The sequence below is a fragment of the Leopardus geoffroyi genome, chromosome D1 (genome assembly GCF_018350155.1).
Source record: "Leopardus geoffroyi isolate Oge1 chromosome D1, O.geoffroyi_Oge1_pat1.0, whole genome shotgun sequence".
Taxonomy (NCBI): domain Eukaryota; kingdom Metazoa; phylum Chordata; class Mammalia; order Carnivora; family Felidae; genus Leopardus; species Leopardus geoffroyi.
This window is the reverse complement of record NC_059329.1, coordinates 20902326-20928334: the sequence shown is the minus strand read 5'-3', so window position 1 is coordinate 20928334 and position 26009 is coordinate 20902326. Positions and strand designations below refer to the sequence as shown.

General features: G+C 40.5%; 2 protein-coding genes and 1 pseudogene across 2 annotated transcripts; 2 read left to right on the top strand and 1 right to left on the bottom strand.

The window, feature by feature from the left end:
- Positions 1–4066: 4066 nt before the first annotated feature.
- On the bottom strand, positions 4067–4987 carry LOC123602378 (olfactory receptor 10G9). The gene has a single exon (XM_045486887.1). The coding sequence runs from the start codon at positions 4985–4987 to the stop codon at positions 4067–4069; it is 921 nt and encodes a 306-aa protein (XP_045342843.1).
- A 1975-nt stretch (positions 4988–6962) lies between these two features.
- On the top strand, positions 6963–7122 carry LOC123602860 (annotated as a pseudogene).
- A 12943-nt stretch (positions 7123–20065) lies between these two features.
- LOC123602377 (olfactory receptor 10G6) lies at positions 20066–21320 on the top strand. Its single transcript, XM_045486886.1, has one exon. The coding sequence runs from the start codon at positions 20266–20268 to the stop codon at positions 21199–21201; it is 936 nt and encodes a 311-aa protein (XP_045342842.1). The 5' UTR covers positions 20066–20265; the 3' UTR covers positions 21202–21320.
- The last annotated feature ends 4689 nt before the right edge of the window (positions 21321–26009 follow it).

The following is a 26009-nucleotide window of genomic DNA, read 5'->3' as shown; positions in this document are numbered from 1 at the left end:
TTACTTCTATAATAGAGACCATGTTCAACTACCAGTAAACTCAGAAAATATAGCTTCAAGGAATCAATCAGACACATCATGCTATTACCAAACAATATTTTAAAAATTCAAGTTACCAGTGCAATGGCATCACTAAGAATGAGCCTCAATACACAAGTTCAATACTGCAGAGCTGCTATTTTGAGGAAAAACCTAAGAGGATACATCAGAATGTGGCTCAATGTGATGAGAAATTTGCTCAGATTTCATCATTCGTTATGTGGAACACAAACACCAATTTTCCAGTATTTTATTCTTTTTTTCATTCCCCCTCTTTTAAAAACAGTCCTAATAGCTCTTGGGGCATAATCACAAAACAATGAAATATTTACAAAATAAGGTTGTCCCAATTATTATTTGATAATGTAAAGGATTCATTATTGAATATTAAAATTATCCAAAATTTTTTATTTTTCAGAGCTTTCTCATGCCCTCTTTCCTCCATCATTTCTTCTCTTACCCCTTTTTCAATTTCATGAATAAATACATGAGTAGAGACTATGGGAAAACCTTCGAGTTTCGGGGTAGCTTTTATGTTGCCAATCATACCACAGAGAGACAAATATTGAAGAAGAGGCAAAAAAAAAAGTTTTGGTTTGGACATGCAAAGTTTGATGTAGTAGCTTTAACTCCAAATGGAAAGATCAAATGAACTAAAGTTATCAGGGGCTTGAACAAAGAAGGTAGAACTGCATGGAGGGAAAGAACGCATCTGTTTAGGAATGATGTCTAATATTATGAGTGTAGATCAGAAGCTGGGTCCCTCAAAAAGTAAATATTTGGAAATAGAACAGGTCTGTAGCAGGGAGAACATGCTAAAGAAAACAGACCAAGATTTATGTCAGCAGATTACTACAGAGCTATGACAGTATTTTTCCTAGAGGAATCCACAGCTTAATGTGGAATATGTAAATAAACAGATGGAATGATATCAAGCGATGAAGCACTTACAACCTCAGTTAGGTGGAGGTAGGGTAGATAATACACTTTTCATAGTCTATGAGGGAAAATGTAGCTTCTTTAAAAATCCTACATTGGATATAGAAAAGGTGCGTAACTATTCAAAAATCTGTTTTGTTATTCCAGTAATTATTGATGTTCATTGACATTGCTCTGCTCCTCACAAAATGGAAAGTTCCTGAAATTAGCGATCATAATGTATAGTAGAATTTAACACCAATGGGCTTTAGTGCCAGATAGTCTGAAATCAAACCGTATGCCTTCACCATATTCCTTACTAGTGTGTGAATTTTACCAAGTAATTTAACCTTCTTTATTTTCTCAATATATATAATAATGGAACCTATCTCACAGATGCTGAGAATATTTTGGGGTGACAGTGGGGTTCATGGGGTCCGGAGCCAATTGCCAAGAAGGAATTCTTGAAGATGTCTTTGGTGCAAAAAGGTGATTTTATTAAAGCACAGGGACAGGACCCGTGGTCAGAAAGAGCTGCCCAGGGACCATCAGGAGACACTGGTTATATACTATGGAGTTGGGGGAAGTAAAGTCCAGGGGAAGTTTCCAGTGAGATTTGCATATGCTAAAGAAGGCTCACAGGATCCTGGAGGCCCAGATATTGTCAAGCTAAGGCTGTTTGTCCCTCTAGCAAAGAATTAGCATCAAGACAGTAGGGAGTTCTGGAGAAATGTTTTACTCTGTCTGCCTCAAGTATTTGTCAATGGGCTGCAGGTTACACAGAAATTTAATTTTATCTGCAATTTCTGCCTTTGTTTCCCACATCAATAGAGTTCATTTAATAAATTAAATGATTAATTTATGAAGTATCTAGTATATCCCAAGCTCAATATTGTTTACTGCTTCTGCCTCTGAATTATTCTAGAATAATTTCATTTATTATATATATTTTTTCATTTATTATAATTTTAACCCTTTAAGTATTTTCCTACAGTTAAATTCCTTGAAAATAGTAAACATAGGAGTACCACATTTATCAAAATAGTTAATTAATCAGAATGATTAAATTGTCCACAAATTAGCTACAGTAATTTATTATGTATAATTTAAGGTGATTTAAAGAAAGCAACATTCATGCGTCTTCAAAAATACTATTTCAGTGGCTGGGAATCATGAAAACAATTTGTGTAGAGAATAATTCTGAGAATCCGGCTATCTGGCTGGTGGCCCCAGGATTGAATTTGAGGACTTTAGTTAAGATTCTGTAATGAATCAGGAGTACCTGGGTGGCTCAGTTGGTTAAGTGTCCCACTCTTGATTTTGGCTCAGGTCATGATTTCACAGTTCGTGAGATTGAGCCCACATCAGCCTCTGCTCTGACAGCATGGAGCCTGCTTGGGATTCCCTCTCTCTCTCTCTCTCTCTCTCTCAATTCCCTTCCCCTGCCCTCTCTCTTTCAAAATAAATAAACACTTAAAAAAAGAATTTATTCTGAATCAGTGTCACTCAAGCCACTTCTATTTAATCTCATTTAATCCTCATAACAGTATTTTGAAGTCTTTATTATTATTATGTTAATTTTATTTTAGAGAGAGAGAGAGAGAGAGAGAACCCATGGGAAGGCTCAGAGAGAGAGAGGGAGAGAGAATCCCAAACAGGCTCCACGTTATCAGCACAGAGCTCAACTCTGTGCTCGATGATCCCATGAACCATGAGATTATGACCTGAGCTGAAATCAAGAGTCAGACGCTTAACCAACTGAGCCACCCAGGTTCCCCGAGAGAGAGTCTTTTTTTTTTTGAGATAGAAAATTGAGGTACAGAGCATAAAATTATTTCCAAACTCATGTGAGCCAATATTTGTTTTTGTTTGGATGCAAATACAGCATTTCATCCGTTATATGTGGAAGCCCACAAGTATGAACTATGTAGCTCGACATTAAGTACTTTTACAGTGTTTTGTCCTCACTAGACTTTTTTCCTGATTTGGAAAAGAAATATGTTGAAACCCCATGAGGACATATTCCTTAAATATATTTTCACTTTTCTACCTTTTACACCGGAAACATCACTGGCCCCAGCCTGCAATGTGGGGTGCTCCTGTCCTAAAGCAGTTTGTAGTTTGGTGCAGCTAAATTTCCAAGACCCTAGGATGGTAGGAGAGGCAGCTACCTGGGCAGATGACCAGCAGCCACCAGCTGTAGTAAAAGAATCCAGTATCAAATGGTTTGATCTATCTGCTATCCAATACTATCTGGTCAGCTAGCACAGGAATTCAAGGTCAGAGTATGTGACGGAGACGAGTGGTTTCTGCCCTTAACTTCATCCTCATCTGCCTCACCCAATCAGGGAAACTGCAGGGCTCTCACAAGGTGAAGACTGTTTGCAGTCACTGAGAAGAGCACGTCAGCACCACAGCCTGTCCTGGCAGACCCGCCTAGGGAGATAATGAGCTGCTCTGAGCTTAGAACTCTTGTAGTATGGGCATGGTTAGCACGATTGTGATGTACCAGGAAGAGGGGTGGTCACACGGGGACACCCTCACACCACACACACACACACACACACACACACACACACAGCCACTAACAAGACTGAGAAAGCAGTTAGTTGCACCCTTGCAACCATGAGTAAGTGATGCTGATATTTGTTGCTGTCCTTGAATGGTATGCCCAGGATTGTAAATTGTGTACAGAAGACTTCAGCCAAAAAAAAAAAAAAAAAGCATATTATAGACTTAGGCATGTGACCTAACCTGTGTGTCCAACCCTGTGTGTCCAACATCCAACCAGAATACTTAACTTTTTTTAAGAAGGCAAAAACAATGGTATATGGATTGTATCTCGATGAAATGGAAAAAAAGATAAACCTTTTACAGAGACATGCATTGATAGATCAAAATTTAAGCAAGTTCATCACAAACAAAAATTTAATTGTGATTTTTGAAAATTCCTCAGACAAATCCATGAAACAAATATTGCTGAGTAGATGGTTTTGGACAACATTTAACACTGAGCTACACATGTAATAAATTTCATGGTGATGACTAAATTATACTACTACTTTTTTCAACAGGAACATCTACTTTCCAGTGTTTATTTTCTCTGAGACTATGTTACTTTGTCTTTAAGCTTCAATAAAGCTTTCTTCACTTCCTTGTTCCTCAGGGTGTACACCACAGGGTTTAGAAGGGGAGTCAGCACAGTGTAGAAAACTGCCACAATCCCGTCCACAGCATCCCTGGAGCCTGGCCTCAGGTAAACAAAAACACAGGGAACAAAGAAACAAAGGACCACAATGCAATGGGAGGTACAGGTCTGAAAGGCTCTGCATCTCCCCTCGGAGGTGCGGATCTTCAGGATGGAACAGACGATGGACACATAGGACAGCACTATCAGGAGAAAGCAGCCTGAAGCCACTACCCCGATGTTGACAAAGATCACCCTCTCGTTCATGGATGTGTCTGCACAGGCCAGTCTGAGGATGGGTGGTCCGTCACAGAAATAATGCTGGATCTGGCTGGGCCCACAGTAGGGCAAGCGGAAGGTCAGTGTGGTCTGGACAGCAGAGTGCAGAGAGCCGCTGAGCCACGTGGTGGTGGCCAGGAGGGCACACGCTCTCCCACCCATCAGGCTGGCATACCTGAGCGGCTGACTGATGGCCAGGTAGCGGTCGTAGGACATGACTGTGTAGAGGAAACACTCGGTGCTCCCCAGGAAGTGAAAGGAGTAGAGCTGGGCCACACAGCTGTGAAAGGAGATGGCCCCGCCTCCCGGGGAGACCAAGGTCATCAGCATTTTGGGCACAGTGACGGTGGAGAACCACATGTCGATGAAGGACAAGTTGGCCAGGAAATAGTACATGGGAGTGTGGAGGTGGGAATCCACCGTGATCACCAGCAGGATGAGGAGGTTCCCCACCACAGTGAGTACATAAATCACCAAGAAGATTCCGAAGAGGGGGATGTCCAGTGCTGGTGCGTGGGGAAGACCCGTGAGGATGAACGTTGTCACTACACTCATGTTTCTCATTTTCCACGCCTTTGGCACCTCTCCCTAAAGAATATAGAGAGAGCACCCAGCATTTCATTGAAAACTGAAAACCCATTTTCATGTGGCAACTGCATCATCCATAGTAGATCATCCTAAAGTTAACCTCAACTTTGCCTGTTACAAAACTTATTTGGTAAAAATGAAAGAATGATCCATCATCATCCTCTCTCCCCCCCCACACGCACACAAAGGAAGGTGCACACAGATGTATGCAGTAGAAAGTCAGAGAAACCCACTGTATCAATCTCTATTTATGTTTCATAAATGACCACCCATTTAGTAGCACAAAACAATGCAAATGTCCATTCTTACAGTGTTTTAGTCAGGTGAGTGGGGTGTTCTGCTCAAGGTTGAAATCGAGATGTCAGCTGAGTCTGGAATCTCATGAGAGGCTTGGGATCTGCTTCCAAGCTTATGGAAGTTGTTGGCAGAATTCTCTTCCTTGCACATTTAGGACTGAGGTCTCTGTCTTTCCTGCTGCCCGTTAGCAGGGATCATTACTCTCAGGCTTCGAGTCCAACCTCAAGTCCTAACCACCTGGCCATCTGATAACCACCTGGCAGCTTACTTCTTCAAAGCCAGTAGGAGAAGTTCTCTTGAGTTTGCTGTGACAAAAGTGTGAGGTAACAGAATGCATCAAGAGTGATATGCCATCACAGCCTTGGGTCTCACCCACACTCAAAGGGAGGCAATTTAGCAGGGAATGTACACAGGGGACAGCAATCTGGGGAGCCTTTCGGAATTCTGTTTTCTCTCCAGAGTCCATGGGGAAACTTAAAGAACCAAGAATTTAACATTGATAGCAGTGCACACTTCAAAATCTACGTTCGGTATGGCCGAACAAATCTCTGGGATCCTTATAGGTAATCTGGCAATAGTAATCCCAGCTGAGAAATTACAAGTATTAAATAAGACAATAGATGCGAAGTCATTAATAAAGTGTCTGACACTTGAAACCTGCTCAAAAAATGATAATGAATCATACAAAATTGTTGCCTTGTAATGCAGAATTACCTATCTCTATCTATCTATCTATCATCTATCTATCTATCTATCTATCAAGAGGGAGGAATAGGAGGGAGAATAAATTTTCTTTCTACTGTAGAGATTTCTCAATTTCAAAACTAGATCTTTGAGGAACATTTCATCGCTGGTGTTGGAACTGGTGTCTCACTACCACCATCACCTGCTTGTAAAGGGACTTTCCTCAGAGGAGACTGAGAAACTCAACTCCATGACATGGACATCCCTACAATCTTCCATACGATCCAGAAGGTACCAAGCCTTGTACACTGCTGGCTCAACACTTCTCTTACACTAGACGATCCTTTATGAGGCTCTAAGAAGATAAAATTCCTGTGTGTTCTCCCAAACAGAATCCACTGGCAATTTTCTTTTTCTTTTTCTTTTTTAATTTAAATCCAAGTTAGTTAACATGTAGTGCAATAATGGTTTCAGGAGTAGAATTTAGTGATTCATCACTTACATATAACTCCCAGTGCTTATCCCAACAAGTGTCCTCCTTAATGCTCATCACCCATTTAGTCCATCCTCCACCCCACTTCTCTCCATCAACCCTCAGTTTCTTCTCTGTATTTAAACGTTTCTTCTCTGTATTTAAACGTTTCTTATGGTTGGCCTCCCTCTCTATTTTTATCTTATTTTTCTTTCCTTTCCCCTATATTCATCTGTTTTGTTTCTTAAATTCCACATATGAGTGAAATCACAGGATATTTGTCTTTCTCTGACCAACTTATTTCTCTTAGCATAATACACTCTAGTTCCATCCACGTTGTTGCAAATGGCCAGATTTCATTCTTTTTGATCACTGAGTAATATTCCACTGTATGTATATACCAAATCTTCTTAATTCATTCATCAGTCGATGGACATGTGGGCTTTTCCCATAATTTGGTTATTGTTGATGGTACTGCTTTAAACTTTGGGATACACAATCGCTTCTCGGCCTTTTGGCTAAGATCAAGTGTAAACTTTGGGATACACATCCTCCTTCAAATCAGCATTTTTGTATCTTTTGGATAAATACCTGGTAGTGCAATTGTTGGGTCATAGGGTAGCTCTATTTTCAATTTTTTGAGGAACCTTCAGACTGTCCTCCAGAGTGGCTGTACTAGTTTGCATTCCCACAAACAGTGCAAAAATATTCCCCTCTTTCCGCATCCTCGCCAACATCTGTTGTTTCCTGAGTTTTCATTTTAGCCATTCTGACAAGTGTGAGGTGGTATCTCACTGTGGTTTTGATTTGTATTTCCCTGATGATGAGTGATGTGGAGCATTTTTTCATGTGTCTCTTAGCCGTCTGGATGTCTTCTTTGGAAAAGTGTCTGTTCATGTTTTTTGCCACTGGCAGTTTTCTAACATATATTCTTTCATCCTAAATACCCAGATATTTTCTAATTTGGCTTTGTTAGAGATAATATCCCTCTCTCCATCTTCCACTCCTCATACCCATAAATTCAGGCAACACCCTTATAAGAGAAGACATCTCCATCAAGTATATGATTCTTACTTAAGAACTACTACCTGAAAGAGGAAGAACAGAACCAACACCCGAGGAAATGATATGTCAGCTTGATGTCAAGAAAAGTTGGGATTCTGTACAATGAAAAGTGAGGCATAAATGATGTTTTTTATTTAGCCCAAATTAGTGTTGAGTTCAGGATTATTTTCAATCATTCTTCAGAAAAGACTAGGAGGGACACCTGGGTGGCTCAGTCAGCTACGCGTCTGACTTCAGCTCAGGTCATGATCTCATGGTTGGTGAGTTTGAGCCTCACATTAGGCTCTGTGCTGATGGCCTGGAAACTGATTCAGATTCTCTGTCTCCTTCTCTCTCTCTCTCTGCCCATCCCCTGCTCACTCACTCTCTCTCTCTCTTGCTTTCTCTCCCTCTCCCAAAAATAAATAACTAGGGGCACCTGGGTGGCTCAGTTGGTTAAGTGTCCAACTTTGGCTGAGATCATGATCTCACAGTTGTGGGTTCAAGCCCCATGTTGGGCTCTGTGCTGATAGCTCGAAGTCTGGAGCCTGCTTCGAATTCTGTGTCTCCCTCTCTCCCTGCCCCTCTCCCACTCGCACTCTGCTTCTCTCTCTTTCTCTCTCTCTCTCTCTCTCAAAAATAAATAAACATTTAAAAATAAAAATAAACAAATAAACATTTTTTAAAAGACTATGAAACTGGCTTTACCATATGAAAGAAGCCAGGATCTCTGTTCTCAGCAAAGCTTAGACAAAACGTATCCTGTGTCTAGACAACGTGGCTTAAGCTACATCAAAGCTATAATTTTCGTGGATGAACGGGAGTGGGAGTGGGAGGGAGGTTCAAGCTTCCAGGTATGGAATGAATAAATCATGGGAATAAAATAAAATACGGCCGATGGTATTGTAATAGTGTTGTATGGTGACAGGTGGTAGCCGCACTTGTGAACATAGCACAAAGATAGAGAAGCTGAATCCTGATGTTGTCCACCTGAAAACACTGTGACACTGTGTGTCAACCATACACACAAAACAAACTTGGAAACATATTTTTCAAATAAAAGAATAAATAACAGGGCGCCTGAGTGGCTCAGTTGGTGAAGCGTCCGACTTCGGCTCAGGTCATGATCTCACGGCTCGTGAGTTCGAGCCCCGTGTCGGGCTCTGTGCTGACAGCTTGGAGCCTGGAGCCTGCTTCAGATTCTGTGTCTCCCTCTGTCTGCCCCTCCACTGCTTGCACTCTCTCGCATTGTCTCAAAAAAAATAAACATTAAAAAAAAAAGAATAAATAACAGTGACAGAATTATCATAATCATCTATATGGATATCAGAATTCAAAAAATGGTACTAATAGATCTGACACTTCTACTTTACCAGTGGGATCCCGTAACCTGGGTAACTCCGCATTCAGATTAGATGAAATATGAACCTTTTCATCAGGTGAATTGCAGAGTAGCCTGAGATTTAAGGCATGACTATCGATTAGAGGTGTCAATATTGACTTTTCATCCATGCTGCAGCAATTTGGTTCCTATTTGTAGGCCTTTAATTAGTAATTGTTTGTGTGTGTAGAGAGAGACAGACAGGGAAAGGAGAAACAGAGAGACAGAGAGACATAGAGAGAGATTGTGACAAAATGAGACTTGATAACCCAGTGTAGAAGGTTGTCTAACCATCCCCAAGCATCTTATCTCTCAGCAGAAGTTCACGAGGGAAGGCAGGGAGACTAAGAGAAATCTGCTTTTTTAAGAACTCACCTTACAGTATGTGATTCACTTCAGTACAAAACTCACCTGTGTTTTTTCTTCAAGTTTTTCACTATCTGTGTCAAGGAAGTAGTTTGCAAGCCATTACTCAAAGAACAGAGGTACCTGTGATTCCTTGGTGAGAAAGAGTGGCTCGTTTCTATTCAAGGACCCAACTGGTTCAAGCACAGGGAATGGAAACTAACAAAGCTAGATGGGTAGGGACTTAACTGGATTCAAGATCTCCGGGGCGGGGACTCCTCTTGGGTCTTCAGGTTCCCTTGATGAGCAGAAAAACAAGAAACTAATCAAAGGTTTTTAACAATTGTTTTTAATGTATTTCCCACTGTGTTTGCTTTTTGAACCCTCCTGAGATGAGTTCATGTCTCTCTGAAACTAGTATTTATACTTAAGAGGAAGGGAAGAGGACCCAGTTACCTTTTTCCCTCAATAGTGATGCAGATAAACACACAATTGCTGACTCTCAACTTAAAATTGTCCAGAATCCATAAATGGTCACCACCTGTCCCTAAACTCTCCATCTGAATGCAACTCTCTCTTCCACTATCTTTTTGCAGTGTGTTTAAAACATATCAATTTCTAAACTTTTTTTTATTGTTTCAAGTTTTAGAGTGACTTTGCCAAGGAAATACCTAAGGATACGTAACTATTTCCCACTTGTGTAACTAATAGATTGCATTGCTATCATAACTTTTATTGTCTCTATAAGCATGTGTAAACACACGGTATATTGAAGTGTATCTTCTTTTGTAAATTAGCTTTTCTTGAACTTTATTGATTTCTTTCTTTTAAGGTAATAGTCTTTCTCTTATTGGTTTGTCTGAACTTTTACAAATTAAGATAGCGAATTCAAGTTACTAATATCAACATCTACTGCTGGCTCAGACAAAAGAAAAAGCTTCATTTCACATAGAGTTGGCACAAATCTGTATAATTATAGTACCTTCTTTAGGAAAGCAATACGACAGTAGTTATTGAATCTAAGATTATATATACTCTTAATTCTAGTAATTCCTCTCCAGAAGTTTATTCATGATTATAAAAGCACCAGTATATAAGGGTCTTTATTCAAACATGTGTGTTGATACATGGTTTGTAGTGGTGACACAATTGAAAACCAAAATATCCCTAAAGAGAATAAATCATGATAATGCTGCATCATGAAACATTAAGCAGCTACTAAAAGACTGAATTTCAACCACACCAGTTAACTCTGAGGAACTTGCAAGGGACGTTTTCAATGGGGAGGGGGAACATGAGGCACAGAATATGGTTAGCATCATGCTGCTTTGGTAAAGCAAATAATCACATTGTATAATACAGGGACATGCAGAAGGGAGTGGAAGGATATAAGTGAGGATATTAATCTGGAGTTGAGAAGTTGAGAGTTTGTTGAAAAACACACAAAAAAATTAAAAATAAGAATAATAATATGGCATATCTGATGTAATTTAATTACTTTAAAGTTATATTCATTATTATCTTCATAAAAAACAGAAAATAGGGGCACCTGGGCAGCTCAGTCAGTTGAGCGTCTGACTTCTGCTCCAGTCATGATGTCCCAGTTCAAAGGTTCAAGCCCCACATTGGGCTCTCTGCTGTCAGCACAGAGACTGCTTTGGATCCTCTGTCTCCGTCTCTCTCTGCTCCTCCCCCACTTGTGTGTGTGTGCGCTCTCTCTCTCTCTCTCTCTCAAAAATAAATAAACATTAAAAAAAAACAGAAAATAAAAGAATTGGATCTTTATCTACTGACCTGTAGGGATGTCAACATTATATGTTTTAAGTAAAAAAGGCAAGCTAAACAAAAATTTATATTTATATAAATTTATGAATTTATAATAATATTTTACATTAAAACACATTCTCCTCCCCACCCACACTCATGTAACAAATGCCTAGAAAGCCAAAGAATCAAACTTGAAAGTGGAACAAGAGACAGGAAGGCCAAGCAGAATTATTTCAAATTCATACCTAATAAATATGTGATGACAGTCCACTGACATTTCCATGGGGGGTTCGTCCACAGGACCTTACCATCACCATAGACGTAAACCCCTTGACACACTGTGGGATGCTGTCGCCCTGCCTTTCAAAATTCTACATTGCTAATCCTGTCATGCCCATCATCTGAATCATCCTCTCTTGTATGTGCCTTTTGTTGTCCTTGCTTCTGACCCAACTCTAGGTTGATATATCTCATTGGTCAAGTCTATACCCCATGTCCATGTTCCATATCTGCTAGAAGGAATGGGAAAGCCTCTGGTATTTCTGTTTCTATAGCAAAATGCAGGCCCACTTCCAGGAAGAGAGTTTAAATGACACACAGCCAAAATATATGAACAAGTAAGTATTCCAAAAAAGATCCATGACTGTCCACCACACTGACCACACACCATTTGTGTACCTCCTTCCCTTCCTATTTTACACACACACAATGTCAGCACGTAATACAGTGCAACTGTATTCCTAAGGTCACTCCCTTCACAGAGGGAGCCATTTTGATATATCACCATTTATTTCATCCAGATCCAAATCTGAAATCTCTGAGTGATGTCAGTTCCAACTCTGGTCTGAGGCAATCCTAACTCAACGTGGTGTGCCCTATGGGCAAAATGGTAAAATCGCCACGAATACGTCTTAAATATAATAATGGAGTAATAATATAATGTAAAAATAGAGGGGAGGAAAGTAAAACATGGAAATAAACACACACAAAAGCATTGTAGAAATACATGTAGAAGGTACCAGACTTATTTTGCAACTGTGAGGTAGTAGCTAACATTAGGACTTCTGTCTTCTTCAACACATTTTCTTATCAGGAAACTCAGCATGTCAATGCCGCCAATGGGGTGAATCACACCGTCATTTCTGCAAGACACAAACAGGTATTGATCTTGCCAATTAATGCTGCAGTCGTTTATGATTAATTTTTACCTCTGACTGTTGTTATATGCAGAGGCATTCCTTAGAATTATCGAGATTCACTGTCTGAGTGAGGAAGAAGGCAAAGTAGAAAATTACCGCCCTATGCGTTAGTGCAAATATTTTTTCAGCGGGGGGGGGGGGGGGGGAAGCCAGTAATTCCACAATTTTGTATTGTATGACACGCCAAATATTATTCGTCATGCAATGTGTCAAGAAAATGAAACCCTCCAGGTGGAAATAAGAACACCAGGGAACTCATATCCTTCATCCTATGTCAGTACATCATACAGAGGCTTTGAACTACCTATTCGGTACTTCCGGAGTGACATGAAATAAAAAAGTGAGCACAGTACAAGCTGACTTTCCTGAACGTTGTCAAAACAGGAACAGATTTTGTAGACTAGCCTAACTCACCCCAAGGCAACTAGATGGCCAGAAATGTCACTGACGTGGCAGTTTGTTTCCATAGGTTTTCTTCTCACGGTGTGGTACACATATAAATTTGCAGGGCATCTGGATTTTATCTTCTATTTCCCACTCACCAGCTCCTATTGGCATGATGTTACCGACATAGTAGCCTCTGAGTCTGTGAGTGCACAGCCACTAAAGTTAAATTGTTACCCAATAACCGTGATCCAAAACAGTACCTGTCCCCTGATAAAAGTTAACTTGGAATAAATAAATTCATGGTGTAGAAAAAATTCTTTTTAAAAGACACAAAAATATCATTCTTTTTTATGGCTGAATATATTTATTTATTTATTTATTTATAAATTTATTTATAAATTTATTTATAAATTTATTTATAAATTTATTTATAAATTTATATAAATATAAATTTTGTATATATTTATTCCACCTCTTCTTTTTTCCACTCACCAGTCGACGGACATTAGGGCTCTTTCCGTAAGTTAGCTATTATAGATAATGCTACCATAAACGTCAACGTGCATGTTTCCCCTCGGATTAGTATTTTTTTGTATCCTTTGCGTAAATACCTAGTAATGAACCTGCTGGATAGTAAGGTGATGGGGAATAAGAAGGGCGCTTGTGATAAGTGCCGTGTGTTGTACATAAGTGATGAATCACTAAATTGTGCATCTGAAACCAACATTACACTGTTTATTAACTAACTGGAATTTAGATAAACACTTAAAAAAAGACACAACAAGAACTAAGTAAAAATTCTTAATTTTGTTATGGTTGAATTATCGAAAACATCCTAAAGACAGAGAAGGGGTAAATTACATCTTAAGAGAAAATACTACACATAAACTAAAGAGAAAATAAAAAGTATTAGTAGTTGTAATACAGAAAAATGTATACAGCAAGAAGTAAAAATAAATACAAATAAATATAATAGACAAAAGGCACATAGGCTTTCCAGAAAAATGGAAAATTAGAAAGGTTGAAAAAAAAACAAGGAAAGCATGTTCAACCTCCTTAGTAATCAGGGAAATGCATGTTAAAGCTACGATAACATATAATTTCATACTTTCAAGGTTAGATTTTAAAATGTGTCAACGGTGGGGCACCTGGGTGGATCAGTCAGTTAAGCCTCTGGCTTCTGCTCAGGTCATGATCTCACGGTTCATGAGTTCGAGTCCCACATCGGGCTCACTACTGTCAGCACAGAACCTGCTTCAGAACCCCTGTCCCCCCCCGACCCTTCTCCCCCCTCTCAAAATTAAATAAGGATTTTTTTAATGTGACAAATGTGTCTATACCAAGTACTAGCAAGAATGTGGACCGCAAGAGCCCTCTCACTCTCCTAGTTAACGTGAATATTGGTATGAATGCTAGATTTTCAATACAGTTACAAATCTGTATACTGTGTGGCCCAGTAGTGCCTCTCCAGGGACCTACATAGATTTGTACATATGTGTTTCCTATCACATATACAGCTCTGCTTACGTGTAGAAAAAAAAAATATTCACAACTCAAGTGCTGTTTGGAAAGAGAAGAGTGTAAATGGAGAGAGAGAAGAAAAATGTGCTTTGTTCATAAAAGAAATAGCACAGAAGTAAGAAAAAAAAGGCAAATAAAGCAAGTCATGAAAATCAGTGAGTCTCAAAAGCATCATTTTTAGGTAAGAATACTGCTGGATGATTCCACTGATACAAAGTTCAAAATAAGAATGAACACATATTTGGTAAGCTTACAAAAGAAAATCAAGGAAAGGAATCACAGAAGTTTCAGGAGAGAGACACCTGGGTGGCTCAGTGGGTTAAGCGTCCAACTCTTAATTTCGGCTCGGGTCATGACCTCATGGTTCCTGAGTTCAAGCCCCACATCAGGATGTGCGCTGATGGTGTGGAGCCTACTTGGGATTCTGTCTCCCTCTCTCTCTGCCCCTCCCCTGCTCGCTTTCTATCTCTTTCTCCAAATAAATAAAAATAAACTTTAAACCAATTATTAAAACAAAGAAAATATGCAGATTCCAACTTCTTAGACCCTCCCCATAAGTTGTTACTTATATTAGAATTTGCCACCACCCCCCCTCTCCCCTGCAGAGATCTTCTATGACCCCATCCATAAAGAAAATCAGTTGTGAAGAAAAGGAGATGTGGAGTGCGAAAACCACCACGTAGGCTCCCTAAGATACATAAAATATCTTTCCTGACGTTCCAAGGCCAAGGATCCACACCAGAATTTAGAACCAAAGCCCCAATTTGCGATCAAGTATTCTTTTGCCTCGTGTTATTCTATGTAACTATTTATTCCTATCAGGAATATCACAGAACTTAAAAAGTCCCCTTTGACAGGGGGACGAAGAAGTGTTTGGAGTCCTAAATTCCTTCCACCTTCTTTCTATATGTAGAATTCTCTCTTAGCAGAACCCCAAATCTGACTTAAAATCTGTATCATGAAGAAGTATAGGAAAAGTAGGAAATCGTATCCTTATAATAGGAAAAGCTGAAATACCTGATACTGATTTTATGTAATTTAAAAAAAATTTTTAATGTTTATTTATTTTTTAAGAGAGAGACAGAGCATGAGTGGGGGGAGGAACAGAGAGAGAGGGAGACACAGAATCCAAAGCAGGCTTCAGGCTCTGAGCTGTCAGCACAGAGCCCAAGGCGGGTCTGGAACCCATGAACCGTGAGATCATGACCTGAGCTGAAGTCAGACGCCCAACCGACTGAGCCACCCAGGTGCCCCTGAGTTTTTTTTTTTAAAATGGAGAATGGCTCGTGTAAAAAATAGACCAAGTGAAAAGTGGTGTCTCACAACACATTACTTAAATTTGCACACCAACAGTGGTTCAAAGTAAATAATTAAAACATACTAAAAAAACAAAAACTTTTACAACAGATATTTATTGATCTATAGTTTGCGCAGCACTATTCCAGAACTAAAGCTCCTCTATTCTCATACATGGGGGATTCTTTATCATAGATCTACCTAGACTTGTAGGGGATTTTTATCTACTACCTACACAGTACAATCTCACCTTGGAAAGAGTCCTTATTCTCTTTAGAATTCCGTTTTTTTTTAAGTGTACACGGGGGTGTGCTCTAGATCATTTCTCTAAAAGTCCTTCCTGGTCTAATCTAAGTGTGTTTGACTTTTAAGGGATTGCCAACATTTTATACTCCATCTAGCTTATTTGCATATTGGGTGATCAAGACATTTCTGCCTGAAACAGTGTTGCCTCTCCTAGAGATGTACTTTTTCAATCTGAGTGAAATTCAAAGGGCACTTGTAAGTAATTAACATATGGCATTCATGTAGCATCTTTGGCTTTAAAGTTCTTTCAGATTCCATCCCCACATCTTTATGGGATAAACAGATAAGGCAACATTATCTCCAATTTAGAGGTGAGAAATAGAAGGAGTGATCCTTCCTGACTCCTAATCAAGTGTGCTCGTAGCAGAATCCCAAGCTACAGAGACACTACTAGCAACTAGGTCAACTTCCTGGAATAGACTTAGCAAAGATTTTGCTCTTAACAAAGCCCACTGCAACTTGTTTTCATGCAAGTTAATTGCCCCTGAAGGGTGAAGCAGAAGTGATGTCAGCCCAACCCCTACCCCATGGGGACTACAGGAAGGAAGGAAGAAGCTGCTTGACAGAAAGTTGAGACTCAAGAGATCAAAAGCCCAGGGACATCGCTGCCAACACTTTCAAAAAGGCTACACAGAGGAGGGATGAGCCCAGAGAACTGCACAGAAAAAAACACAGTGACAAAACCAAGTAGGGGCATGTCAGAGGAGCCCAGGGAATCTGTCCAGCTCAAAAAGGTGCTTCCGCAGGAAACAGCAAAGAGTGAGAAGAAGCTGAAGCAAGCGACAGACCATGACCTCATAGCAGATTCACAGCCAGGTGGTGGCCTTCAGAAGAGAAGACTCCAGAAGGGAGGCAGAGGTGTAGTAATGGAAATTCTTCTGACATACATATTTATTAAAAGTATGTGAGAGGTTTTGGGAAAACAGAAGGCAGCCAAGATCTCCTAACGGCATGTGCTTTACACATACATGGTGGGGAGGGAAGGACCTTTATACTCTACTCACCAAAGAAGTTCACCTCTCAGAGTTTTCTGACCCAGATGAGTTTCAGGGTCTACCTTAAGCCTAGTTTGAAATGGCCAGAGAAAGCTAGTATATGGGTTCTAATGTCCTTTTCCCCAAGACTGCTTATGGAGACTACTTTTTTTCCCCATCACATAGATGAATATATCATATATTGAAAATATCATGTGATCCTGACTAAATAGTCTACGCCACCTAACTGTGGCAGTTTTAGTTTCTAATAGGTAAAGGAGGGTATTTTTTTGTTTTCCCAGGGGAGAAATTATTTCCCAGGGGAGAAAATGAAAGAGGACAGAGATGGCAGGGAAGCAGGGAGACAATAAAAAAAAAGTAGAGTACAAAAGAGAATTGAAGCTAGCAGGAAAGTTCATCTTCTCCGTGTAAGAACCAAATTTAAAAACTAAATTTAAAAGGTGAGTTGATATGGATGCAGGAGAGATTGTAATTCCTTGTTTGGGATGAGAATCTAAGCCAGCTCTCAATCTCTCTCTCCCTCTCTCTCTCTCTCTCTCTCTCTCTCTCTCCCTCTCTCCCCAAAGGAGAAACTGAAACTAAAAATATTAAAAGACTTGTTCAAAACACTGTAACTCATAAGTAGTGACAGTCTCAGTAATGGAATTCTTATGATTTCAGGAGCTAGATTTGACACCTAACTGATATTATCCTGGATTCAGTGCCGAGCTAACAGGAACATCCAGACAGAAGGCAATGCATTTATTCAATAAGATTTAAGCATTGAGGAGGGCACCTGTTGGGAGGAGCACTGGGTGTTGTATGGAAAGCAATTTGACAATAAATTTCATTAAAAAAAAAGATTTAAGAGTCTTCCAGTGCTAGATATACCACAAACATGGGACGAAAAACAAATGAGACTTAAGTCCATTTGGAGCTCGCAGTCTAATGGCGGAAATCAGGTACTCAGAAGGGTAAATTGCAGCATGTTTTGTGAGCCTATAGACACATGAAGGACTGTGGAGGCTACAAAGAACGTGTGACCATTTGGGAGAAATTGAGAAAAGGCTTTACTCAGTGGATCACAAATTAATGAGATCTTGAAAGATTAGTGGAAATTTTTCAGGCATCAGAAGAACAAGGTCATTCTAGAGTAAAGGACTGATGTATAAAGACATAGGAAAGAATATCTGGGGACAGCACACATTTGTGGGATGGAGCACAGAGAGAGGAGGCTAAGGAAGGAGATGAGTAAACACATATAAAATTCCTTGTTCTAGGGGCGCCTGGGTGGCTCAGTCAGTTGAGCATCCGACTTCGGCTCAGATCATGATGCCACGGTTGGTGGGTTCGAGCCCTGCGTCGGGCTCTGTGCTGACAGCTTGGAGCCTGGAGCCTGCTTCCAATTCTGTGTCTCCCTCTCTCTCTCTGCTCCTCCCCCACTCATGCTCCGTTTCTGTCTCAAAAATGAAGAAATGTTAAAAAAAATAATTTAATAAAAAAATAAAATTCCTTGTTCTAGAGGCCATGCCAGTAATTTTGCACTTTCCCCTTGGCTACTGTGGTGCTAATAAAGGTTGGTAATCAAGAAAGCATCTAGGAAATCTCTCAGAATTTTCTCCAAAATTCTTTCAGAATAGATTCTGTACTTCTATGGTGAGCGATTATCCAGTTTCTATGTGGTTTAGACCCTTCCTTGGGGTGACCACCTGTCTCACCCTGAACTCTCCTAGGTTTAACAAGGAAAGTCTCATGACCAGGAAATTGTTTAGTCCCCAGAAAGCTTGTTTTCACTGATAAGAGTAGTCTCTGTGGCACTGAAGAATATTGGAAGGGATAAGTTTACAGATTCATGGTGTAGAAGGAGAAAGGAAGAGCCAGATGGCAGTGTTTCGTCCTTTGCCCTGCAGAAGGTCCAACTAGAAATCAAATTTCTTGCCACATCCCTGAAGCCTTCTGAGTGATTCTGGGAGGACCCTGCGTCCTCAGAAAGGTGACACACCATTTTGGATGCTTGACTCCACTTGGTAAACAGACCATAAAAGCAAAACTGGGTGGCAGGAAGGTGACATTAGGAAAGATCTCCTCACATGGGCCCTCAGTGTCTGGAAGAGCTCTGGCCATGTCCCTGATTTCTCCCTTTCACGTGGCTGATGCAGGTCACCTGTAGTCCTGGGACAAAGGCTCTTTATGTTGTTGCTTCAAATTTGGGGACTTAGATGTGCTGTGGGACAACTTACAGGAAACTACATAGATTCACTTCAGACCTGAGGCACAAATGCAATGACTGAATTTGCCTCATAAGGAGAACCACACCACATAGTGGATGGAAAATAATAACTAATGTTGACTGAGTGCTGCTGTGGATTATGTGAATTTATTTAATCCTTACAATGGTTCCATGAAGTGGACACTATGATTGTCCCCACTTATACAATTAGGCAAGGAAAGGGGAAATGGTTTTCCAAGTTTTCCATTGAGTATAAATGGAAGAGCTAGGATTTTTAATTCTGCTCTCACCTCTGAGGCCATGCTCTTAGGATATAATGCATGCTTCCTTAGTGAGTGAACAGATAGACGGATGGATGGATGGGTGGATTGACAGATGGGCTGCACTTATCCAGAAGCAGAGAGAAGAGATGACAACAGGTACCCTTTGGTTGAGATTTTGTATTTCTTCACTATCCTGAAAGATTTTTAAATGGCATGTGTATTTTTGAGGTACAGTTTATGAACATAGTTATTTATAGCTCCCATGCCATTCGATGTGTAGCCCATACAATGCATGTTTAAAAATCTATGCTGATTTTTATTGCACACACCTACATTAGGAGCTGTTGTTAAAAAATAAATAAGCTGTGGGGCGCCTGGGTGGCTCAGCCGGTTGAGCGTCCGGCTTCGGCTCAGGTCATGATCTCAAGGTTTGTGAGTTCTAGCCCCACGTCGGGCTTTGTGCTGACAGCTCAGAGCCTGGAGTCTGAAGCCTGTTTGGGATTCTGTGTCTCCCTCTCTCTCTGTTCCTCCCCCACTCGTGCTCACTCTCTCTCTCTCTCTCTCTCTCTCTCTCAAAAATAAACATTAAAAAATAAAATTAAATACATAAATAAATAAATAAGCTGTTACTTACCTCTCTGGTGTACAGAGCAGAGATCAAAGTTAAGGAACACCATGGAATAGCCATTTCTTCATGAACTGATTTAGGGTTTATGTGACTGTACTACTTCCTTGCACGAAAGGTTCTGTGTATGGTCTTTCCTTCCTTCATTCTCCTGAATTACATACAGATAATCTGTTACATAGGTTTTAAACTTGGACAAAACAGTTACCCCATGGAACCCAGCAGAATCCCAAAATCAAGAGTTGGGCAGGTAGGTGGGCGTGAGGGGTGGTTGGGGGTGGGATTACAGAATGATTGAGAACAAGAGCTAGGGCATAATCTCTCTTTCTGAGATGTCTTTCTGAGACCCTTCTCTGTCCGTGTTTGGGAACAGCACAGGATATGTGTTCCATGCCTAGAGAATCTAAAGGGCCTTGAGCTCTCCTTTTTGCTACTTCTTCTAGCAGATGTGAACAGCAAGGAAATGCACAGTGGAAACCAGACTTCTGTGTCTCACTTCATTTTGGTGGGCCTGCACCACCCACCACAGCTCGGGGTGCCGCTCTTCCTGGCTTTCCTGGTCATCTATGCCCTCACTGTCTCTGGCAATGGGCTCATCATCTTCACCATCTTGGTGGACACCCGGCTCCACCGCCCTATGTACTGGTTCCTGTGTCATCTCTCCTTCTTGGACGTGACCGTTTCCTCTGCCATTGTCCCCAAGATGCTAGCTGGCTTTGTCTTGGACAGCAGGGTCATCTCCTTTGGAGGCTGTGTAATCCAACTCTTTTCTTTCCATTTCCTGGGCTGTACTGAATGCTTCCTTTACACGCTCATGGCTTATGATCGCTTCTTGGCCATCTGTAAGCCTTTACATTATGCCACCATCATGACCCGGAACGTCTGTAATTACCTGGCTTTGGGCACCTGGCTGGGAGGTACCCTCCACTCACTTTTCCAAACAAGCTTCATATTCCGGCTGCCCTTCTGTGGCCCAAACCAGGTAGACTACTTCTTCTGTGACATTCCCGCCATGCTGCGTCTAGCCTGTGCTGACATCACCGTCAATGAGCTGGTCACCTTTGTGGACATTGGGTTCTTGGCCCTCACCTGCTTCATGCTCATCCTCACTTCCTATGGGTATATAGTGGCTGCCATCCTGCGAATCCAGTCCGCTGATGGGCGCCGCAATGCCTTCTCCACCTGTGCTGCCCACCTCACTGTCGTCATTGTTTACTATGTGCCCTGCACCTTCATTTACCTTCGCCCTGGCTCTCAGGAACCCCTGGATGGAGTGGTCGCCGTCTTCTACACTGTCATCACCCCCTTGCTTAACCCCATCGTCTACACGCTCCGCAACAAAGAGATGAAGGCAGCATTGTGGAGGCTGGGAGGTCGCAAGGATGTGCTGCCTCACTGACTCAGGCATTGCAGACATGCAGAAGACACTAGAATTTAGGGCACCAGATGGGACATCCGTAACTGCGGAGTTTTTAATACAGAGAGGAAAGAAGGATCCATGCAGAGAGTAGAAACTCCTAGGTGGAAACTCGAGAAAGTTTCCTGCTTTCAGACATGATTTTTCCATATTTGTTCTTTCAATTCCAATGGAGATGGGGCAAAACAACTCAGCAAGGATGGCAGCTTGTGGAAAAGATCCAAGATAAGTAAAATATCCACATAAAAAGCCTGTTTCTCTGTGGCATCAATTATATGTTTATTATTGCTTCTAAGCCTTGAGCTGATACCCATATTGCTTTTTACATGTTACAAATAACCTTCATGCAAAACTTGAATTCAAGTTTCTCCAATGTTAAAAATAGTAACTAAGGGAGCACCTGGGTGGTTTAGTCAGTTAAGCTTCCACCTTTGGCCCAGGTCATGATCTCACAGTTCATGGGTTCAATCCCCACGTCGGGCTCTGGGCGGACGGCTCAGATCCTGGAGCCTGCTTCGGATTCTGTGTCTCCCTCTCTCTCTGTGTTCCCTTCTTGCTTGTGCTCTGTCTCTCTCTGTCTCTCAAAAATAAATAAACATTAAAAAAAAATTTTTTTAAATAGTAACTAAGGACACACTACTGTTTAGAGTTTGAGTATTGAGTATGCTTTGGTTTCCTTCTAAATTTGGCTTCATATTTTAAAAATTGAAACAGCTCTCTGGCTTCATGTTTTTTAAGTAGGTTCCATGCCCAGTGTGGGGCTTAAGCTCATGACCCTGAGATCAAGAGTCACATGCTCTACCAACTGAGCCAGCCAGACACTCCACTGCCTTCATATTTTAAAACTTAAACAATTGATACAACTAGAATTTTATATTAGAAAAAGAAGCAAATTGTAAAATTTGGTTAACGTTCATTTCCCAAATGACTAATTGTCACACTACCCTTATTAAATATTTGTCACACAGGCTTGCTTAATACTCTACACTTTAGGGGCACCTGGGTGACTCAGTTGGTTAAGTAACCGACTTCGGCTCAGGTCATGATCTCATGGTTACTGGGTTCGAGCCCCTCATCAGGCTCTGTGCTGTCATAACAGCCGGGAGCCTGGAGCCTGCTTCGGATTCTGTGTCTCCCTCTCTCTCTGCCCCTCCCCTGGTTGTGTGTTCTCTTTCTCTCAAAAATGAATAAATGTTTGAAAAAATCTCTAAAAAATATGCTACTTTAAAAAAATTTTTTTAATGTTTATTTATTTTTTGACAAAAAAGAGCCAGAGTGCCAGTGGGGGAGGAGCAGAGAAAGAGGGAGACATAGAATGTGAAGCAGGCTCCAGGCTCTGGGCTGTTATGACAGCACAGAGCCCAACACGGGGCTCAAACTACAGACCACGAGATCATGACCTGAGCCGAAGTCAGACACGTAACCAACTGAGCCACCCAGGCGCCCCCTCTACCTTTTAAATATATTAAATTCTTACATGTACTTGATCTTATTTCAGAATATCGTATATATATGTATACGATATACATATATCTATATACACACTATATGTGTATATATATGTATATACACATATATAAACACATATACACATATATATGTATATACACATATATAAAATATAGGTTCCATTAATATATGTCTGTTAGCACAAATTTTTTGAATAGCTGCATTAAAAAAATACTTTTAAATTCCCAGTAGGGCTACTCTCCCATCTTTTCTATTCATATTTAGATTATTTCCAGCTATTATATTTATTTAGGTGCATATACAAATACTCTGTATTATTATATTTTATAGGTTATTTCTATGCTGTATATCATAGTGTATCATATATTATGTTATTATAAATGTCTTGATTTATATGTTTTGCTGTCATGACCTAATAGTCATTCTAAGTTAATGTTTTTATATATCTGCTCAGATTACTTATGTGTTATTTTTTAAACTTTAGTATTCAGCAAAAAATCTGATTATCCTTGTTTCTAAATTCTTAGAGAACATTTCAATTTACCTCTCCTTCACTTAACCTCTCTAGGACTCATTTTCTTTACCTGTAAAATAAAGTTAAGCAAGATGATCTCTAAGCTACCTTTTATTTTAATATTCGAAAGCTCTATAATTGTTCTATTCCCACTGCTTCCATGAAATTTTCTTAAAATTGGTGTGTGCAGGCATAGTTCTTAAGAGAGAAATAGGAAAAGAGGAGTCACAGAAAAATATCAAAGATCGATAGTCAGTAGCCAGATTTTTTCATCCATCATTTACGTGCCAGAAGTGATAAAATATAGTATGGACAATTTTATCAAAAATTTGTTTTCTATTTGCACATGTTGCCTAGTTTGACAATTTCATTATATTCCAAGGGCCAGGATAGAACTAAGTGATAGAAGTTAGATATCATTATTTAAACTGCATGTAAAGAATATTCTAATATAGATGAACTGTCCAATAGTGTAATAGTCTTTTCTGCAAAATAATAGTATTGTCACACTGAAAGAGTCACGGGGAAATTGGTGGGTTGGGTAACTGGTTGAGAAAAAGTGAGGATGTTGTACTCTGTCCCGTGTCCCAGGGTTAATGGCCACTGTTAACAGATCACTCATCATGTATCGTTATTTCCATTTTAAAAATGTGGAGTTGCAAGGCGCCTGTGTGGCTCAGTCGATTAAGCTTCTGACTCTTGATGTCGGCTCACGTCTTGATCTCAGGGTCATGAGTTCAAGCCCCGCATTGGGCTCTGCACCAGGTGTGAAGCCTACTTTAAAAAAAAACAAAACATTTTTTAATGTGGAGTTGACATACTGAGCATGAGATGAGGAGTTGAGCCTTCCTGCCAATAAGTGATGATGATAAGATATCAGCCCAAGTCCATCTGACTCCAAAGTTCATGCCCTTTTCTCTGTGCTCTTTCAAAGATGCTTCTGGAAAGCACAAAAATAGGTAGCACAGTCCTTCTTCCTGGGGGCTATGATACATACACGGAGAAGAATCACATAGTACACTAAGACAGTTTGGGAATGGGACACCTAACAGAATACACTGTAAATACCACTGGATTTCCAGAGGAGCTAAAACACTCTTAGAGTAGAAAGACCTCCTAGAGGAGAAAAGCCTGATCTTAATTTCAAATAGTGGCTTAGATTCTTGCGTCTCAAAGTGCAACCTATGAAATAGCCGCATGGGCATCACAGGGAGCTGTTCAGAAAGGCGGAACCCCAGGCCCTCCTCCAGACCTGCCTACTTAACACTTGTATCCGAAGATTCTCATATGCACAACAGCGTCTAAGAAGCTTTATGAAGCTAATGAAGACATTAGTAGATAAAAAATGAAGATTGAGAGGCGCCTACGTGGCTCAGTCAGTGAAGCGTCTGACTCTTGATCTCCACCCAGATCTTGATCTCAGCGTTGTGAGTTTAAGCCCCATGTTGGGCTCCATGCTGGGTGTTGAGCCTACTTTAAAAAAAAAAAATGAGGGCTGATTTCTTCAAGGCAAAATAGAGCAGAGTGAGAAGAATGGGAGGAAGTTATGGTAAATTTAAGAAAGGGTGAGAAAATCTACTTGAATAGAGAAATGTACTGAATAGAGGAAGGGTGGAGGAAAGAAGAATAAATAGATAACAAGTAGTCAGGTTTTAGATAGTCTTGAATTATAAAGTGAAAATGTTATGCAGCATAGTAAGGAAGCGTGTGAGGTTGGGTGGTTAGCATTTCTGGGAGGGGGACCGTTTGAGATAACCCAGTGGGGATTGAATCAGGCAGTGATGAGCAGGATGGAGTGAATCATTAAAGGAGAGAGATGAGAACTGAGGAAACCTTATAGGAGGCTATTTTTCTAATCATCCAACTGTGATGAAATAAGAGAATAATGATAACGGTTATAAAAATTAAGATGCAGATACAGAGGGGGGGCACCTGGGTGACTCAGTGGGTGAAGCATCCAACTTCAGTTCAGGTCATGATCTCATGGTTTGTGGATTCGAGTCCCACATTGGACTCTGTGCTGACAGCTCAGAGCCTGGAGCCTGCTTCAGATTCTCTCTCTCTCTCTCTCTCTCTCTCTCTCTCTGCCCTTCCCCTGCTCACACTCTGTCTCTCTCTCTTTCTCAAAAATAAACATTTGAAAAAAATTCTTTTAATTTAAAAAAAGAAGCAGATACAAATGGAGCTGCATTTCAGAACTGAAGTCTAGTTGGATCGAAATGGAAAAGAAAAATTCAAACAGAACTTTGGTGTTGAACTTGACCCATCGGAAAGATTGGAAAGGGTGTGTGCTGAAGACATTTCCTAAAAATTCAAGGAGGCAAAATCTGTGGAAGATCATGCCATAAACCACATGAATTCCCTTTCTGACTATTCAGTGAATACACAATCCGAAGCTTTGGAAGAATCTATAAAGCTCGGACTACAAAAAGCTCGCTCTGGATGTGTGGAGGATGGGACTACTGTGTTTCTACCAATGTAATGAAATAGGGACTCCAGGCAATAGTTTATACAGGTTTGATAAACTTTTCCACACCCCCTAGAAATAAGGCCTTGCCCATCAACATCTGCAGCTCTAGAAACCCTTTAAAAAGCAGGATAGGAAAAGTCTGGGAGAAATCAAGCTTTGCAAGACCTTCAGTGGGATTTTCCAGGCTCTCTTGGAGATAATGTATTTACTCGGATAGGACATTACGTATACCCCATGCACCTAATGCAGTGAGCAATCTCTCTACTGAGAGATTCATTGAGAAAGGAAGTAGGCAATGATAAAAGTCAGTGACTTTTGAGGACCCGCAGAGTAATC

What these genes read in the sequence shown, in the direction of transcription:
- LOC123602378 (XM_045486887.1), bottom strand. Translation starts at nt 4,987, where the DNA reads ATGAGAAACATGAGTGTAGTGACAACGTTCATCCTCACGGGTCTTCCC.
- LOC123602377 (XM_045486886.1), top strand. Translation starts at nt 20,266, where the DNA reads ATGCACAGTGGAAACCAGACTTCTGTGTCTCACTTCATTTTGGTGGGC.